At 53.7% G+C, this 19,302-nt stretch overlaps 1 protein-coding gene across 8 annotated transcripts in view; it reads left to right on the forward strand.

Annotated features, from left to right (window-relative positions):
* CACNA1E (calcium voltage-gated channel subunit alpha1 E) overlaps nt 1-19,302 on the forward strand; it is a 412,260-nt gene that overhangs the window by 339,774 nt on the left and 53,184 nt on the right. For 4 of the 8 annotated variants that reach the window (XM_033092609.1, XM_033092608.1, XM_033092611.1 and 1 more), the window contains 9 exons: nt 1,276-1,343; nt 2,085-2,182; nt 6,384-6,440; nt 7,624-8,271; nt 8,688-9,001; nt 11,037-11,199; nt 12,340-12,469; nt 13,045-13,104; nt 13,871-13,977. In XM_033092609.1, coding sequence (XP_032948500.1) covers nt 1,276-1,343; nt 2,085-2,182; nt 6,384-6,440; nt 7,624-8,271; nt 8,688-9,001; nt 11,037-11,199; nt 12,340-12,469; nt 13,045-13,104; nt 13,871-13,977 — 1,645 coding nt within the window. The remainder of the gene's footprint in view (nt 1-1,275; nt 1,344-2,084; nt 2,183-6,383; nt 6,441-7,623; nt 8,272-8,687; nt 9,002-11,036; nt 11,200-12,339; nt 12,470-13,044; nt 13,105-13,870; nt 13,978-19,302) is intronic. The other 4 variants (XM_033092610.1, XM_033092613.1, XM_033092612.1 and 1 more) reach the window with 1 other exon arrangement.

The raw sequence follows: 19,302 nt of genomic DNA on the forward strand, positions 1-19,302 counted from the left end.
AAAGGGAGAGCCACGTGATGCAGACGTCGTTTTGCATTTTCTATAATCTCGCAGAGAAAAGATGCTCCTTTAGGTTTTCTGCCCTCAAACCTAACAGCAGACAATCAACTAAACATGAGAAACCCATGAGACGAAAGCTGTGTATTGTGTCACAGAAACGGAAGGCTAGTTTGTCACAATGGCACCAGGATTTTCCTTTTACTCCTAGGGTAGTCAGACCTGGACCTTTATGCTAGAACCAGTTCTTTGTCCTAGAACATACGGGTCTCAGAGACCGTTGGAAAATTGGGACTTCAGAGGTTTAGCGCGGAATAGAAATGGGTTCCTTAATGATCCTGTATGCTCTGTGACATTTTGTTAAACGAAACACGGAGACCATCCAGGATGAGAAGAATGGGACGTTAGCATCCCATTATTGAGAGCTGGTCAGTGCTGGGGCTGTGGGTTCTCATTTCTTTTCGTTTTTAAGGATGAAAGCACCACTGGTCTAGCTGGGCTCAGTCCCAGCCTCTCAGAAAGGAGAGATGATGGGGCGGCCGAATGGCTCAGTTGGTGAGAGCGTGAGCCCTAAATAACAGGGTTGCCGGTTCGATTCCCACATGGGCTAGTGAGCCGCGCCCTCCACAACTAGATTGAAGACAATGAGCTGCCACTGAGCCCCCGGAGGGGCGGCTGGATGGCTCAGTTGGTTAGAGCGCGAGCTCTCAACAACAAGGTTGCCGGTTCAATTCCCGCATGGGATGGTGGGCTGCGCCCCCTGCAGCTAAAGATTGAAAACGGCGACTGGACTTGGAGCTGAGCTGCACCCTCCACAGCTAGATGGAAGGACAACGACTTGGAACTGTTGGAGAAACAAACACACTGTTTCCCAATATTCCCCAATAAAAATTTAAAAAAGAAAAGAGAGATGAGCTTCCCCATTGAGCTCCCTACCTGCCTACCCGTCTTATTGTTTCATGATTCTCTATGGGGTATTGCTATGAGTAGGCACTGTAGCTCTTTAAAACCCTCCTCATTCCGTCTTGGCCCCTGGGTGGTTGGATTCCGGTATTTCCTTGTCCTGTGCAGAGAAATGATATGTGGAAGGAGGGAAGACATACTCTCCTTCAAACAGAGTTGCATGACATCTCCATCCCTCCTCCTGTAGTCGCTGCTTATGGACCTTTTTGGGGTCGCTTCCAGTGTCCCCATCAGCACAGACACGGAGATGCCTTCTCAGCCTTGCTGGAAGCCTTCTGCTCTTCTTACTTGCCCATCCTTAACCCGTCATCCCAGACACGCTTCTGAACGTGTTCTTGGCCATCGCCGTGGACAATCTGGCCAACGCCCAGGAGCTGACGAAGGTGAGTCCTCTGGGGACCCGGTCGTTCTCTCGTGCCGTTGGATGCCCTCTGGCCTTCTGCTATTCATGAGTCTCCAAAAGTCTGCGTTGTCTGGCTCAGGCCTGCTGGGAAGGCTCCTTCTGGGAGCTTCTGGGCAGTTGGAGAGCCACACATCCATGAAGGAAGCCTGGTTCACTTTCATTGAGTTTGATGAGCCTCAGGCCAGCCTGGGTCTCTCAGGGGATACAGGAAAGAACAGCTTAATCACAGTGAACCCTCAAAGGGGCCCTTTACAGGATTATACCATGAAGAAGAAAGGAAACGAAAGCACTGGATGTACCTTACAGGGAAGAAGGCATGATGGGAAGTATAGCCTCAGGGCTTTACTTCAGGGGCTCTGCCTGGAAGGGCCCTACTCCATCACTGCCAGACACCGCAGAACATCTGAGCAGTGTCAGCTCTGGCTTCTCACCTGCACAGCTGTGGGCAGCTCCATGGAGCGCCGGGGGTTGGGGTCAACTCCCATGGCTCTCCTGGGCAGCCTGTGGGGCAGGGAGGAGACCAGAGTCTCTGGCCATGCCAGAGCCGGGGAGGCCTGGCTTCTGGTCATCTGTGGTCCTTAAGCCAATCTAACCTCATGCTGCCTTGTTTAACTGCTTCCCTTGCTTTCCTCAACGCTAAAACTCCATCCAGGGAGAGCCAAGGAAGCTCCCCTCTCCTTCATGGGGTTCTCAGGCACAGCCATCTCTTCTTTGTGTCTAGGATGAGCAGGAAGAAGAGGAGGCTTTCAACCAGAAACATGCACTGCAGAAGGCCAAGGAGGTCAGCCCGATGTCTGCACCCAACATGCCTTCTATGGAGTGAGTCGGCTATCCCTACCTTTCTGACCCCAGGCTCCTGTGCTAGCAGCCAATCCATCAGCTCAAAAACTTCATCCTCTGAGGGTACCTGCTCCGTGCCAGGAAATGTCCTGTGAACACAGCAGTGAGGCAGACACGGTCTCTGTTCTCGTGGCGCTTTTATTTCAGCGAGTGAGATAGATAAGAAATACACATAAACAATTTTCAGCAGTAATAGTTGCTGTCCAAGAACTAAAATGGTCACAAGGCAGAGGAACAAGAGCTGGGTGGAGTATCTTTGGGCAGTCTGGGGAAGGGTTCTCAGAAGACGTGATATTTAAGCAGAGACCTAAATGTGTATACAGCGGTCCCGTGACATTTGAAGGAAGAGCATTCCCCTGCAGGAGCCGGTGTGGGTGGCGTGTAGGGAATAAAGAGGAGCAGAAGGAGCCAAGGTCAGGGAGGTGGGCAGGAGCCAGCTGGGGGAGGTCCTGGAGGGCCAGGTAAAGGATTTTAGCTTTTCTTCTAATTGCAACCATGGGAGAGTTTCAAGTGAAAAGATGTATGTGACATGATTTATACTTCTAAAAGGTCACTCTGCTTGGTGGAGAATGGATTGTCGGGGCCAAGAGTGGAGGCAGGGAGACAGGAAGTTGGTTCTTAAAGTAGGTGAGAGATGAGCGGGAAAAGTTTAGACCAGGGTGGTGACAGTGGAGGAGGGGAGGCGGAACCCCGTTTGATCTCTGATGGATACAATGTGATGAGGGATGAGACAAAAAGAACGAACGAACATTTGTCCCGGGTTTTAAGGTGTGCGGCCTAAGCACCTGGGAAGATGGCGGTGACATTTGCCATCCCCTGGAGAATGATGGAGTTCATTTTGTGGAGCATTAAGTTTGAAATACACATAAGACATCCACGTGGAGATATTGAATAGGCCATTGGTTGCGTGAGTCTGAAGCTTAGAAGAGAGGAGGTGTGGGTCAGAAGTAAAGACGGGCGGGGGCCATGTGCATTGAGATGGTATTTAGCTGCCAGCATGGGTGAGCTGGCTCAGGGAGAGTCGAAGTGGAGAAGGGGGGAGCTGAGGACAGAGACCCAGAGCCTGCCTATGCCTGGAGGTCTGGCAGAGGAGAAACCCCAAAAGGAGACTGATGGGGCTACCAGGAGGTGGGAGAAGGAATGAGGAAGCGTGGTGTCCTAGGGACCCTGAGAAGGACACTCCTTAGGAAGGAAAGGAGCTGACACTGGAGCTAAATACTGTTCAAAGATCACAGAAGATGAGGGCAGAAAAGGGACCATGGGGTTTGGCAAAATGAAAGCTGTTAGGAACCTTTGCAAGAGTCATTTCTGTGGCCTCTGGGAACAGAATGCAGTTAGGGTGGATTAGGGAGAGAATGGGAGGCGATGAAGTGGAGCAGTGAGGACAGAGGTTTTTGAGAGGTTTTTGAGGATCCAGCCTGGACCTGTGGTTGCTGCTAGAACCGGGGGCTGTGGGCTTGGGCCCTGTATGGGGCTGACCCCCTGTGGTGCCAGGGGAGGGTGTTGGCGGAGAGTCTGAGACGTGACTACTGACCATGGAACTCCTGTTGTTGCTTCTGGGCCTGCATAATGACTGTGTGAGTGGCCCTGGGGTGTCTATGGGGAGGGTCGGAGACCCCCCCAAGACCTGGAACCCTATCCTGGCACCAGACCCCGCCCTTGACTACCTGAAGCTGCTGAAGGAGGAGCCCCTCTTTGCCCAGAGCTCGTGTGAGGGGCTCCTGAGCCTTCTCTGCCTCGCCTCACAGGGTTTTTCTAGAGTTATAGGTGGGGTCCTCCCTTTTCTGCATGGCCATCAGCTGGCCCTCACCTTTCCAAGCTATGAAAGCTTGAACTGTGGGCCCCTCCTCTGTGAGTGAGAAAAATAACTACCACCCCAACCCCACCCCACAAAAAAAAAAATTGTTAAAGAATGATGGAGAAAGGCAGAACAACTCCTTCCTCTCTAGAATATTCTCTGGGCCTTGAGTAGATTCTACTCCACCTTCCTCCCTGAACTCATGAGTTTGGGTTGAAAATATACACACACACACAGGTATCCGAACGTGCTGCTGGGTAGGACTGGCTGTCACTTACGGTGGGTGGTTCTGTTTACTGAGACGAGGGAGCCTGGGGGAGGAGTGGGTTTGGATGTGAATTGGGAAGGTGCTTAGCCCAGAGTAGAAACTCACTATTTATGGAATGAGAGAATGAATGAAATGCTTGTAGGCATAGGGCTGTGGGAGTTGAGCCGTGTGTGTATCCGGGCACAGTGAGGGGAAGAAGTTGCCGTAACCATCCAAGATGAGTGGAGATCCAGGTTTGGCTGTGGCACGTGTTGCGCGTTGGGTGCCGCAGGCAGGAAGTACGTTGGGGTGTGTGCACTGCTCGGGAGTGCAGGCAGGACCGCTGGTGTCCTCGTGCAACCAAGTGAGAATGCCGCTGTCCTCAGAGAAATATGGCAAGAGACAAACCAACAGGCCTGGGTACTAGTCATAGTTCTGTCACTCACCTGCTCTGTGACCTTGGAGAGGGAACCGCTGCGGATCCGGGAACCTCTGCTTCCCCATCTTTGAAATGGGAAGAATACCAACTGGCCTCCTGGCCCACAAGGTGACGGGGGAATGTATGTGAGGTCCCAGGTGCCTGGGTTGGAGACACGTGGCTGCGTCTCTGCGTGATTGTGGGAAAGAAGGTATGTCCATGATTCGGACGGGTCGTGAACTCGGATCTCTGCATGTGTGAGTAGAGAAGTGAAGAGGAGTTTGAAGTGTGTGACTGATTTGTGTGGGAATTATAGATTGGGTCTCTGTTTTGCCTGGTTGTGCGTGTGTGTGTGTATGTGTGTGTGTGTCTGTGTGTACACGTGTGTGTACACGTGAGAGAGAGAATTCTTCCACGTACGTACACTCACACACCTCCCCACCTCCAGCATTTGCAATGAGATGGTGGAATATGCTTTTCCCAGTGGGTGTGAGTGCTGCCTGTCTAGAGTGTGGGCTTCTGTTTCTATGTGCGACCCATGCCTCTTGGCACTGCCGCCCCAGGTGGGCCTCCTTGCGTTGGGGCTGTCAGTGCTGACAGGTACACACAGGAGGGGCGCCCCCGGGCCTCTCCCAGTGATATCTGCATCCGGCCCCAGGATGCTCTGTGCATCATGCCTCTGCCAGACACCGAGGGAGGCTCCGACCAGCTGGCCATGGGTCCTCAGCCCCCCGCGTATCAGGCTCCTCTGCAGCGGCGGACTTGGCTGTTGAGCAGTACTAGTTTGCCTAGCAGGTTCTCATGGGTGGATGTCTCTTTTGTCAGGAAAAGAGCAGCATTTGTCAACTTGTAGGTCCGGACAGGGCCCATTGGGCCACACGGGATCTGTCCGCCCAGGAACGGGGGCAGGCTCTCTCCACAGGTGTCGCAGTTCATTGTCCTCCACCTGAGCGGACAGCCTCATGTTCCCAGGAGTCTTGTCTGCCTTTCGGTGTGTGATGCCCGCAGCCTGCCACTCTGATCTTCCGTTGACTGTGTTTGGAAGGACACAGCATGTGTGTGTATAGAGGAGATTTTTCTCTGTGAAAGGCTAAGAAGGTTAATACTGGGCTTTACAGACTGGACCTTCCATCAGGGCGTCTGGCCGGCGCCACTGAGTTGCTCAAATGCAGGGGTCACCGCTCACATCCTGGCCTACGTGGATGGTGGCCCTGCCTTTGGCCGTGGGCTACTTCTGTGGCCTCGGTGGTGTGCCTGGCAGAGCATTGGTTCCCTGCACGTTTTGTGAGCTTGGAATGGTGACTGGGCGTCACACCTGCTATATAGGTGCTATCCTAGATTGGACAGGGGGAAGTACAGCTCCTCGCCCGACTTATAGGATTTTCAAACTAGGTCTCTGAAGGCTCTGAGGTGGAAGAGTGAGTGCAGTGGGGCATGACGGTTGAGCTTCTGAAGAGTCTGCTCTATGAAATGGTGGATCCTTTGCGTCTCTGTTTGTATGCTTCAAAATGTCCATCCACGTGTTTGCCCACAGCAAGGAATCAGGTCCCTCCCTTGGAGAATGGAAGGTTGGGAGTCTGCAGAGAGCCAAGGGCATGTGAAGAGTGTCTGGACACGCGGGGTGCCCGGTGCCACTCCCTGAACATCGGCTGGTGGCTGTGGGGCTGTGGCTCCTAGAGGTTGGGGTGAACTGAACCTGTTCGTTTTTCTTTCCCAGAAGAGACAGAAGGAGAAGACACCACATGTCGATGTGGGAGCCACGCAGCAGCCACCTGTATGTGTGGACCGGTTTGCGTGTTTGTGAGTGGTTCTGTGTGGGTGTGGGGACACCATGTCATTGTCCTTGCTGCGGACAAAGTGGCACTGGGTGTGCACGTCCGTGTGTGCCGTGGTGTGTGCGCGTGTATTCCCTGCACATGGTCTGTGGATATGCCCCTCTGTCCCTTTCGACACCTGCTTGTGTCCGTGTGTGTAAGGTATGTGACCTTGTGTGTTGCTCGCTCTTCCGTGTGGCCTGTGAGTGGGCATGTGTTGGCGTGTGTGTACTTTTCATGGAGGCAGTTGTGTACAGCCACGTGTGGGCCTCAGTGAGGGTGTGTGTGGGCACACGTGCGTGTCCCCGTAACAGTCTGTAGTTGTGTACCCACAGGCAGGCGTGAGGGAAGGAGTAGGTGACTACCCTTCCGCCCGTGGGAGCCCACTCCCGTGTGCTCTCTGTATGTGTCACATTTGTGTGCTCCTGCTGCCCCATGAAGGCTCCTCTAGACCCGGAGCCAAAAGGCTCAACAGCGGTTTTGAGGGTGAGCTGCTGGTGGGCTTTGCACACAGTCAGTCCTCTGTGGGTTTGATTCGCTGTCGTGGAAGAGACCCACAGCACTCTTGTTTTTTGAGGCGATGCCAACAGTTTTTGTCACACGGGTCTGCTTGTCCCTGCCCTCACCCTTCGATGGTATCTGACCGTTGCACTTCTGTGCCCTCGCAATCGCAACGCTGCAGTCTGAAAGGGAAAGGAGAGGGACGGCAGGAGGAAAAAGGTCTCTGACCTTGAATTAGAGGCCAGTGGTGGGCACAGAGTGGGTACCATTGATGCCCTAACGGCAGACCGGGGCAGGGGAGGGGAGACCTGGTAGCCTTTGGCCTCCAGCCCTGCAGGCCCTGGGGACTGGGAGCTTGGTCCCGGGCCGACCGTGCCCCCACCCGCTACGGAGCAGGGTTTTGCGTGGGAAGCCCCATGGGCTGGGAGGCACCTGCTCCTGCGTGGCCCACTCTGCTCCCTGTATCTCTCTGTGCTTCCTGTCTGCAGGTCCTGGGCTCTCTCCTTTGCCCCCCACCCCCTCCCGCCATGTGTCCCACCCTTTTCGAGGGCTGCTGCGGGCTGGCCTGCCCCGCTGTGGCTGCCCTCGTGGGCCTTCAGCCGGCAGGTTCTGACCATGGCCCTCACCTTTGCCCTTTGCCAGGAGGGAGCGAAGACGCCGACACCACATGTCGGTGTGGGAGCAGCGCACCAGCCAGCTGAGGAGGCACATGCAGATGTCCAGCCAGGAGGCCCTCAACAAAGAGGAGGCCCCACCCATGAACCCCCTCAACCCCCTCAACCCCCTCAGCCCCCTGAACCCGCTCAACGCCCACCCCAGCCTCTATCGGAGACCCAGGCCCGTGGAGGGCCTGGCCTTGGGCCTGGAGAAGTGCGAGGAAGAGCGCATCAGCCGCGGGGGGTCCCTCAAGGGGGACGCAGGGGACCTCTCAAGTGCCCTGGACAACCAGAAGAGCCCCTTGTCCCTGGGCAAGCGGGAGCCGCCGTGGCTGGCCAGGCCGTGTCATGGGAACTGTGACCCGACCCAGCAGGAAGCTGGGGGAGGGGAGAGCGTGGTGACCTTCGAGGACCGGGCCAGGCACAGGCAGAGCCAGAGGCGCAGCCGGCACCGCCGTGTCAGGACGGAAGGCAAGGAGCTCTCCTCCGCCTCCCGGAGCAGGTCTGCCAGCCAGGAGCGGAGCCTGGATGATGGTGTGCCCACCGAGGGGGAGAAGGACCGTGAGCCCAGGGGCGGCCACGGGGGCAAGGAGCCCACCATCCAGGAAGAAGAGAGAGTTCAGGACTTAAGGAGGTAAATTAGCCCCAGGGATGCCCTGGAGGTACGTAACTTGGCCAGTGTCACGGATTCTTCAGTCTAAGCCTTTCTGAGTCTCAGTCTCCCCTTTTGTGAGATGGGGGTGATGCCCATGCACCCTTTATAAGGCGTGTGTAAATATGACAGGCAGTGAAAACCAGGGGCTGTTCTACGGCATCTCCTATTGGGGGTGGGTCACGGGTGGATGGATGGGACTGAGGCAGTGACCACAGCCCACCGTCTTAGTTCCTCTCTGCCTGGCTGGGGGGTGGGGGTGAGAGGAAGTGGATGCCCCATGCTCTCCAGGAGGACTCCCCAGGCTCCCCTCACCTTTCCCTCTTTCCAGGCGCATCAGCCGTTTTTGCAACAGCTTCTTAAGATCTGAACACCAGCTGTGTCCTCTCCTTTAACAGGACCAACAGTCTGATGGTGGGCAGAGGCTCCGGGCTGGCAGGGGCCCTTGACGAGGCCGACACACCCCTCGTCCTGCCCCAACCAGAGCTGGAAGTGGGGAAGGACATGCCACAGACAGAGCAGGAGCCAGAGGGCAGCAGTGAGCAAGCCCTGCTGGGGGACGTGCCCCTGGACGTGGGCAGGGTCATCAGCCAGAGTGAGCCCGACCTCTCCTGCGTCACAGCCAACACGGACAAGGCCACCACCGAGAGCACTAGCGTCACTGTTGCCATCCCCGACGTGGACCCCTTGGTGGACTCGACCGTAGTGCACAGTGAGACCACGTTCTCTGCCCTCCTCCCCACGACCCATCCCTCCCGGTCTAGGGCTCCAGAGTCACCCCAGTAATGCTGCGTGGAAAACCCCACCAGCAGGACGGAATCATTCTTCAAGTACAAACTAGTGGCAGTTTTATCCCGGTTTGCAGGAAACATAAGTTAGAAGTTTCTCACTCTGAAGCTTTGTTCATGAAAGGTCCTTAAGCCTTTGGCGCCTGTGACCACCCTGGAGTCTTCAGAGAGATGACGTGTGATTTTGTACCCAGTTATATAGTCGGCTGTTTGATTTAATGTAGGAATATTTGATGGCCTTTTGCAGGACTTCCAAGGTGTTCTGCCACCTGGACAAATTAGGGACCCTCCAGTGGAGCAGAGGTGGCTCTGCTCAGTGTGTGGCCTCCAAGAAGCCACTGTGTCTCTTCAGGCCTCAGTTTGTCATCTGCAAAGTGAGAGCACTGATGCCCTCTGAGGTCTCTGTACTAACATTTATGAATCTATTACCCTTGTCTACTCTTTCTTCTAGGAGCGTTTAGTCTCACTCTCTCTCACAGTTCCCTCAGGCAAGGGATATTAATCTAGAAGACCTTCAACGGAAATGGGGCTAAAAAACACTTAACCTATTCCTGCCCTAACTCCACCCTATTCCTGCCCTCCCCCTCCCCCAGCCCATCCCTAACCCCACCCCTTCCTGCTCTAACCCCGCCCCCCACAGCCCTGCCCAAACCCCACCCCCCGACCCCCTCACCCCCTAAACCCCCCACAAACCCTGTATTAATCTTACCTGCTGCTTCATGGTCACTGAATTGTGACCATAGGATTCCACCTTTGCTTTTTTCCCTCCCTGACTTTTTCCACATCTTTCTCTTTTCACAGACCAGTCTTTTCCTCTCCTTGTTTCTCTCTTCCGCTGTTTCCATCTCCATTTCTTCACCTGCTCTACACTCACTATGCCAATACTGTTTGAACAAGTGACCCCTCCCATGTCCACTGCTTCTGGGGGGGGTTGACTGGGGCACCTCTCAGGATCTCAAGACTCACAACCTCTTTGGGTGTCTGTTTAATTTTATACTCTGATATATAAGTGTTTCGGGCCCTCTTTTATGAAAAACAACCTTAAGAACGGTTGGCGCTCTCTCTGTTTCCGTTCTGGGGCCAGTCCGTGGCCTTGGTCATAAGTAAGAGCAGGTTTTCAGAGGGCTTTTGGATGTTTCAGATGGCTTACCTGATGGAAGGTTCCGGAAGGGGAAGAACCTCAGAGGTTTGCTGCTTACACAAGGTTCCAGGGCACTTTGCCCCACTCTGATAGCCTGGACCTCCTTGCCACTTAACCCTCCTGTGACTTGCGTATGGAAACAGAGAGCAGCAGGCCCAAGAGCTCCACTCAGTCTTGGCCTCTTCATCCTCTCCATCCTGGAATGCACTCTGGACCTATATTTGCATGAATATTGCATTCTCATCTCTACATTAATCATGACTGGAAAAAGCACAGCCAGAAGGGCAGCCGCAAACAGAGCGATGGTTTCTTAAAATCTTCCACTGAAGTGTGATTTAATTAAAAGGATATAGAACTTTGGATCAGGAACCCACACTGGCTGTGTGACCTTAAGATAGGAATTTGACTTCCCTGGGCCTCAGCTTTCCCATCTGTATACTGGGAATAATAAAACATGTCACGCAGGAGGTATTGATGTGAAAATTCAATAAGTGAATACATACAAAGAATGCAGATTTTAGATGTAAATAAATTTTGTAAACTTTACAATAGAAACAACCATTCTATTACCCAGGGAAACACGAGGCGAATGATTTATATGGCCCCAAACGACATACCATATAAAATTAGGGCACGGGTCAGGCTAGGAAGAGAGCGAGAACTGAACTCAGTGTGATCTGACAAACACCCCCGTGGTTTGCAGGGCACACGCCCACAGGCCTCTCCCATCCTCTCCACCCCACCCCCCGTGGAAGATAAAGGGCTCCTTTCTTGCATGTGGCAAGGTTTCTGAAGGTTTCATCATGTTCCTCTTGCAGTTAGCAACAAGACTGATGGTGAAGCCAGTCCCTTGAAGGAGGCGGAGATCAAAGAGGAGGAGGAGGAGGAAGTTGAGAAGAAGAAGCAGAAGAAGGAGAAGCGTGAGACAGGCAAAGCCATGGTGCCCCACAGCTCCATGTTCATCTTCAGCACCACCAACCCGTAAGACGCCCTCCCGTCGCTCCCCCTGCCGTGCCAGGGTGGACAAGCAGGGCAGGGGGATGGGGAGAAGGCGGCATGCGGGGCCACAGCTTTCCTGCTAGAATACGGTCAGATGTGTGAAGCATCCAGGCTGCTCAGTGGGTGGGGTGCGTCGTGCAGTTGAGCAGGCTCTGGACGCCGTGCGCATAGTCTAAAGAATTTAAGACAGGAAAGCATGAGAAATAGCATGAGAAAAGGACCCGTCACCTATTCTTTGGTCAGTAACTGTGGTGGTTGGGGGAGAAGGAAATCTACATGGTGTATGTGACCAACTGTTTCATAGGTGGACAGAGCTGAGAAATGGGGAGCCTAGACTGACCAGATCACCCCCTGGTGTTCAGGAGGGTTTATTGGTTACACTGCCCTCCATGTGGATTTTGAAATTGATATAGTTCCATGTTCCTCAGAGCAGAGGTAGAAGGCAGGGTAGCAGAGAAGAATCTGGAAGGTTAGACTCAGGAAAGATGGAGTTCTGAAAGAACAGCTTTCTTGTGCCCTGCAAGTGAGCAAACTGCACACGCAGACCAGCGTCTGAGGCTAGGAAGACAGAGGGCAGCATTCAGGCAAGGCTCTGGGAAGGGCGGAAACCAGCCCGAGGAGTGGCAGGCCACCCGTGCCCAAATGCAGTCTATGGAATATAATCACCTTATTCGGAATTCCTGAGACTCATGAAAACCTGTTGCTGCTTTCACGGGAATCTTAGAATCCAGGTCCGTTTTTCTGATTCTGGGTTCTGATGATTTCCTTGCTCTGTCCCAGTTCCCCTACTGTGGGGCGCAGACGGCGAGATACACTGGAGGGCATCGTGTAGCCGCCCCGAGTGTGTGGAGCCTGAAGCTGGCTGCCCACATGGCTCAGACGTGCTAGCGGATAATGTATCTTGGCTTGCGTACTGCAGCCTCGGACCAATCCGATTACCTTCCCCCTCCGGGGCTTTAAATCAAGGGTGGTGCCTGAGAAATTAAATTGCTCTCCCCACGGCTTCCCCTGGCCAGGGCCTGGCTGTCTGGAGGAGGCTGGTGTGCGTGGGGGTGGGGAGCAAGGGATGCAGATCAGAGGATGCAGGCCAGCTCAGCAGCCTCATCGCTCCCCGCCCCCCAGGATCCGCAGGGCCTGCCACTACATCGTGAATCTGCGCTATTTTGAGATGTGCATCCTCCTGGTGATCGCAGCCAGCAGCATTGCCCTGGCGGCCGAGGACCCCGTCCTGACCAACTCAGAGCGCAACAAAGTGGGTGCACAGGGATCCTTTGTCAATGTCTGTAGTGCTCCGGTACCCATCCCATCCAGGCCCCTAGCCTTCCCAGCATTAGAGGTTCCTGGGGAAAGGGGAAGGATCCAGAAATCACTGGGGCCCACCAGGGCTTTGAAAGGGTTCTGCAGCCACCCGTGGGCTTGGATGTGGGGCCTGACGGAGGTCATGGATGATACGTATGAAGCAGCTCGACCCCGGGAGCAAACACATCTCCTGGAGGTCCCAAGGGCTCGAGTGAGGTGGGGAGGATGGGAACTGGCAAGGATTCCAGCTCCTGAGCCAGAACTGGAGGGAGGTTTGTGGGGCAAGAAGTTAAGTTCTGGCCAAGGGGAGGAACCGGCCAGGGACTGGTCACCAGGTCACGTGGCTCCAGCAGGATCCATGGCTCCTCCCCTCCCTGCATCCACCCAGCGCTTACAATTTTGTTCTGAGGTGGAAACGAGTGGGGGTTGGGGGCTGCAGGACCATGTGTCTCTGTGGACAGGTGGAATGTATATGGTCTGGTGGCCACACCTAACCTCTTCCCCTTCATGTGTGTGTCTTCCTTCCAGGTGCTGAGGTATTTTGACTACGTTTTCACTGGCGTGTTCACCTTTGAGATGGTTATAAAGGTAAGAGCGTCTAGAGAAAACCTGGGCTTCAGGCTTTGGACGAGTCACCTGTCTGCCTCTCTAGCATAGTGCCCGTCCCCAATGCTGTCACCTACTGGCCAATGACAGAACCTCAGTGAGGCTTCTGCGGACCCCTCGTCTGGCCTCAGGGTCCTGATAAAGCCTGTCGTGGCACCGTGTGACTGCATGGATCTGTTTAGATGGGCACGGACCTGTGGATGTGGCCCCAGGAGGAGCCAGGCCCACTCTCAGGAGGCATGGGCACACACAGACTTGGAGACAGCATCCATCTCCCCAAGATACTCACTGGTGTGAGCCTGGATGTGTGCCAAGGCAAGGGGTTAGGCAGGGTCGCGTCTTCCTGGACGGCATCTCGTCCCAGCTGCACTCACTGCCCGCCAAGCTGTCCCCATCACCCTGACGCGTTTCTATGTCTTTCCCAATCTCGCGCATCTGAGATGTTTCCCCATTTGTATGTGGTGACGCCTGGTACTCTGAGCCATTAATGAAGGAAGGATGTGGCAGGGTTCTGTGACAGCCGAGGAGTCTGGTTGAACCCTGGTGGCTGTGAGAAGGGGCCTCGGGCTTCCCAGTGAATGTGGAGCGCGCCCGTGGGACCTGTCTTCTTGCTCTTCAGGTCCCCATGTGGGGCTGGCTGTAGAGAGAGTGGCAGTGGAGGCACTGCCACCAGGAGCCCTGAGCTCAGAGCACACGGTTGCCCACACCACATGGCTCATCGGTGGCTGTCCACATCCTTCTCCTACAGATGATCGACCAGGGCTTGATCCTGCAGGATGGGTCTTACTTCCGAGACCTGTGGAACATCCTAGACTTTGTGGTGGTGGTCGGTGCACTGGTGGCGTTCGCTTTGGCGTAAGTAACTCTCTTTTCCTGCTGGATTACCTTTCCGCCCTTCATCCTGAGACCCTGGCCGATTTGAGGCCACCTTCAGGGCCAGCCTGAGGAAGGACTCACACAGTGATGCTCAGGAATGCTGCCCTGGAAATCTGCTTCCCGGTGGCCCTCAGCAAAGCACCTCAGAGCCTTTCCGCTTCAGCTCACGTGCCCTGAGTGATGGGCTGGTGAAGGAGGAGCCGGGAGAGTCACTAGGGAGAAGTTAAAGGCCCTGAGTTCCTTCCTTAGAGACGAGTACGCGTGGGCAGGCCCTCTCCTGTGTGGGCAGTGCCTCCATGGGCTTAGGGAGCGACCCAGGGACTGACAGCTGATGGACCCTTTCATTTCGTGATGCTGTCAATCAAAGAAGCAGCTTGAAAGAAAGATGCAGAGAGTAGAGCACAGTTGGGGATCACAGAACCCTCGGTATGGGGAGGTTCTCTGCTCATGAGCAGGGGTACCCCAGAGCTATTCCAGGGACATCAAAACCATGTTAGTATGTTCTACTCCAGAAAGAAAGGCTTTCCCACCCTTCCTTGATAACATGCAGGAAGACAGTCGTAAACCCGGATTCAGGTGGCTAAACCATGTTCAGTACCTTTGGGAATTGTTTTTTCCAACACTGATCCATCTGTAGCAGGTTTTCAACCACATTCTGACATTTCCTCTGGAATCCAGCCAAAGAAAGGGCTCTCCCAGCCCTCCAGGTTGTAGCTAGGAGATACGCATGTCGCCAGGGCCTTTTCCAAGCTGGTGTACAGAATGCCCCAGAGGGTGAATGACAGCCTTTGGGCGCCATCTGCACCTTGTTCCACTGCCAGAGCAGTTTCACCCTTTTCCAGGTGGTGCAGTAGAATTCCCTCATGCCTGTGTAGGTGCAGGAGAGAGCCAGGTCTTCTAAGTAAGGCTGGCGGCATGGTGTGATGCAGCAAAAGGAACATCTTTGGGAGCAGCTGTTATTGGTGGCAGCTACAAAAGGGAAGGGACATGAGACCTCCCTCGCTTTGACCTTCCAGGTCCAAGTGGTCAGAAAGGGATCATCTGTCCCACCTTCTCCCCCAGCACCATAAGCTTCCATCTCTGTCTGTTCTGGCAGAGGAAGAAGTGGGAGTTAAGAAGGAACGTTCCTCCCATGGCCCAGGGTGGGCAGCTGTCTGTCTATAGGAGAGACGAAAGGGCCGCAGCTGTGCTAAGAAGATCTCCCAGAACCTGGAAGTGGGCCGCATCCCTTGCTGCCCCAGCCATGGGGGGCAGCTCCAAAGGAGAGCGTGGTTGAGTGTAGCTTGTGCCCCTGATCTGGACTGGCGGTCGGGACAATCTCAGTGTCCCTTGTCCCCATGTGTACCAGCACGTTAACTCCATTAGAGAGAGAATCACCTGTGCCTCTCTTCACAAGAAAGCTTCTGTTAGACGTGGCGGAGCTATTCCTGAGGAAATTTCACAAAAGCGTAGCTTCTCACAGCAAGATAAAAATAAAGGCGCCTCTGGCTCCAACAAGGGAACCCAGCTCCTCTAACTGCTTCTTGGAAAGAAGCATTAATGTCTGTCTTTGTCCTCAGGAGACCCACTTTTTCTGGTTAGAGATAAATATTACACTTGGGTTTTAAAAAGGTCAAGTCCCCTTCTCATTTTTGTCAATTCATTTGCATACATTGTTCACCATATTGTTCTCTCTTATTTTGATCTCAGTAAAGTAATTTGTCTCTCTTGGAAACAAAGAGACGAACCCACGCCATCTTTATGAAGCACAGAGCTCACTGGGGGTGGCAGGGCGGAGTGGCAGGAAGGGTGTGGGCTGTGGAGCCAGGCAGACCCTGGTTTGAATCCCAGCCCCTCTACTTACCAGCTTCATGTCCTGGAGCTGGTCCTGTCCCTAGCGAGATGTGGACCTGCTTCACCTCTGCTTCTCCTCTCTGAAACGGATAGTCGTGTGTGAACAGCACGTAGCACAGGGCCTGGCACAGGAAGCCATCCGTACGTGTTCACTCCCTTCTTTATCTTTCCGTCCTCCTATCACCACGAATCGGAGTATCAGAGCAAAGTGTGTGTCGATACAGAAGTACACACATAGTTGAAGGTGACCGAAGGTCGGGTTCCAAGCCTTGGTGGTTTCACACACACACACACACACACACACACACCCCGGTCTGTGCCTGGTAACCGGGCAGGCGTATTGGTGCCCGTGGGGAGGGCGGTGCATTTTAGGGGGAGCCTTGCATGCCTGCCCCATGTCTCCAGTCCAGCTGTCTCTCCTCAGATCCAGAACAATGACGACGGGCTGGAGGGTTGTCATCTGTCTTGTTCTTTCTTGTCCCTTTGAGAAATGGCGGTGGTGGCTTTGGTGCTGGCGGCAGGGGAGGTCTTAACAGCCCCGGAGCTGAAGCTTCTCTGTGGGTCCTCAGACCAGGTACAGTGCAGGGAACCCCAGGAATCCCCTGGTTCTGGGGTCCATGCTTATGTGATGGAGTCAGAGTTATGATCCATCACTTGCTTTTAGTGATGTCACTTCTTGACCTGTTTATTCATTTCTCTAAATGGTACTTGCTCATCCTTCTCCATCCGCTCTCTCTCCTGTTATCATCCTTCTGAGCTTGCCATGCACCTTTCCTCCCGCCTTTCTCCTGCTCACGGAATAGGCTCCTACTGTCCCCTCCTCTGACCTTCGATGCATATACTGAGGTCCAGGTAACGCTTTTTCTTGCTCATATGCCCACGCTTCCTAACTCTCTTCTCTCCCTTTCCTCATTCAGGGCACCAGAGAATTCAGCTCTCCCATCACTTGGGTCAGGCTAGCCAGGGTCCCCCTTGCCAGGAGAGCAAGGGCCTGGTAGGGGGCCGACAGCAGAATAAAGGACGTGTCCCACTGGGGGGCTGTGGTCAGGGGCTCAGGCAAACGAGAAGCTAAATGTGGCTTTCTCTGAAGGCTTTTCAAGGACCTCCCTCCTTGGCGTTACAACTGTCATTGTCATATCCCATGTATTTGTCCCCTAGGAATGTCCACCATTCAGATAACCTTATTCCTGCCCTGTCTCTCCTCCTTGAAATTGAACTTTGCCCGATGGAGGTTTCTGCAAAGACTCTTGCTAATTTGAGCAGAACTGAGGATGATTGCCATGGTAACACCTTTATGGTGGCTCCTCAGAAATCAGAGGTGACTTGGCATCCCTGCCCGCCGGAGTCTCCTGAACCCAGCCCAAGTCCCAAGAGCAGTGCCCCTAATCAAGGGGAGGGAACGGCCTCCAGCTGAATTCTCAGTTCTGTGGTCCCCTAAGCCCCCCTATGGCAGAGGCCTGCATCTGCCATCATGTATGTTTTCCATAAGCATATATGTTGTTTCTGAAGAGAAATTCTTTTCTCTGTATCTGCGTACATCAAGTGAAGGGGTCCTTTATAATGTAAACCTGACAAATTCCATTTGGGAACTTTGACTTTTGAGCAAGATGGGAGGGAGATTTTGAAATGTGGGCATAGCAGGGCATAAGAACATAAATGGAAAGATACCTGCATTGCACCTTTCCTGTTCTTCCCAGTGTGCTTTTACATTATAAAGCATTTATAAGAACACTCAGGTCTCCTTGTTTAAGCCCAGTACCTGTGTAGAGAGCTGGGCAGGGTCTTGGCAGAGGTTGGGTATGGGTCTCCCTCATCCCACTGCCCTCACAATGTCCCATTTTCTGGGCCCCATGGAGACAGAGTGTTTGCCAACTATAAATGTCCCGAGTGTGCCTTTTCCTTTTTGAGGTTTCAAGAAAAGTCTGGTGAGTGACTGGATCTATGAAACCTTTCTCTTTCATCTTTTTCTTTCTGAAAAAGAAGAATTCTTCTGTTTGATAACTATTTTACACCAGAAACCGTTTTCCCCAGTCTCCTCACATCCTACTACAGTCACTTCCGCCTCCCGGCCTCCTGGGTGGGAAAGCAGAGATGGGTCCAGCCTTGGCATTTTTTGGGTATCTGCACCTCAGGCACGTTCCCTCACTTTGGGGCACCGCTCAGAGCCAGCTGCCCTGTAGGGAAGTCATGTGACCACCATGCCCGGTTGAGTTCATGAGCCTTCTGGGAGCCTGCACAGTGACGTAATGCTGTCTGGGCCTCGGGTTTCATGTCTTCCGTGTTCAGTGAAGGGTTTTGGGCAGGCAGGTGGACAGGGGACAGCATCTCAGCAGGGAACGCAGGAGAGAATTGGAGCATGTGTGTGATCCTGCACTCCCACCCCAGGCCCCTCACCCTCTTCACTTCCATTTTCTACAACATGTTGTCACTTGCTTAGCAGAAGTCAGGTCACCAGGTGAGCTATCCTGAGCTGAATTCTGCATAGTAAACTCCCAGCTTATAACGGCTTGTCAACACAGACAGCTTAACAGAAAAATAACTAGCGGTTTTGCTCCCACTTCCTCCCCTCCTTGGGTGCGTGCATCAGTCAGACTCCTGCAGGCTCTCTGGCAGCTGACGCCAAAGCTTCCCATTGCTCTGTGCCATTGTAGCGGGGCACGCGGTAAGGTCAGGACTCCCTGTCCCACGTGGGACATCTGGATTACAGCCGTACTTGGCCTTTCATTACGCTGTCCTTAGCCAGAAAGGAAAAACATGAATCAGTCTGCCTCTTGATGCCAGAAGGAACCGGATTTCCCACATTAGCTTTTATTGCATGCTTTTCATTGAAGTATGTCACTTTCCTGACACTTGACACTGTGCCCTAGCTGCTAAGATGGATAAGGTCTTTCGAATGCGTGCCAAACCAGCCGCAGTGGCCGAGCTGGTTCTGAATTCATTCAATGAAATACACAGGCACAGACAGTTTTCGATTTGGAAGGGCCTCAAGGAGCCACAGGACGTGGTGCTCTGGTTCTGGTTTTGCTTTGGGGCTTTAGGTTTGTGAAGGTGTGAATGTGCACTGTTTAGAACTGAAATGCTCGTACGTGCTCACACTCAGCAGAGCGTAGCAACGATAGAACGGACATCTCACCTGACACCTGGCCGACTTCCTCCTGTTCTTCACAGCCTGCCTGTGTCCAAGGCAGCCCCCTTCACACCTCAAGCTTTGCCTCTGGGGCTTCTTTCTCAACAGCCCCCATTCTTCTAGAACTGAAAGGGGAGGTCTCTCAGAGGAAGCTATTTTGTAGGGGAAGAATAGAGTGGGCCAAGTCCTGCTTCACACACAGGAGGCCCATTTACCACTGAGCCAGGCAGGCCAGTCAGTTCCGCCATTCTGTGGAAGAGAAGGAAGGATGAGAATTAAATCTGGCCGTCGGGTAGCTCAGGATCTGTGGGTTTAGGATGTCGTCTGAGCTAGAATTAGAAATT

Source organism: Rhinolophus ferrumequinum, chromosome 22 (assembly GCF_004115265.2).
Source record: "Rhinolophus ferrumequinum isolate MPI-CBG mRhiFer1 chromosome 22, mRhiFer1_v1.p, whole genome shotgun sequence".
In the NCBI taxonomy this organism is placed as follows: domain Eukaryota; kingdom Metazoa; phylum Chordata; class Mammalia; order Chiroptera; family Rhinolophidae; genus Rhinolophus; species Rhinolophus ferrumequinum.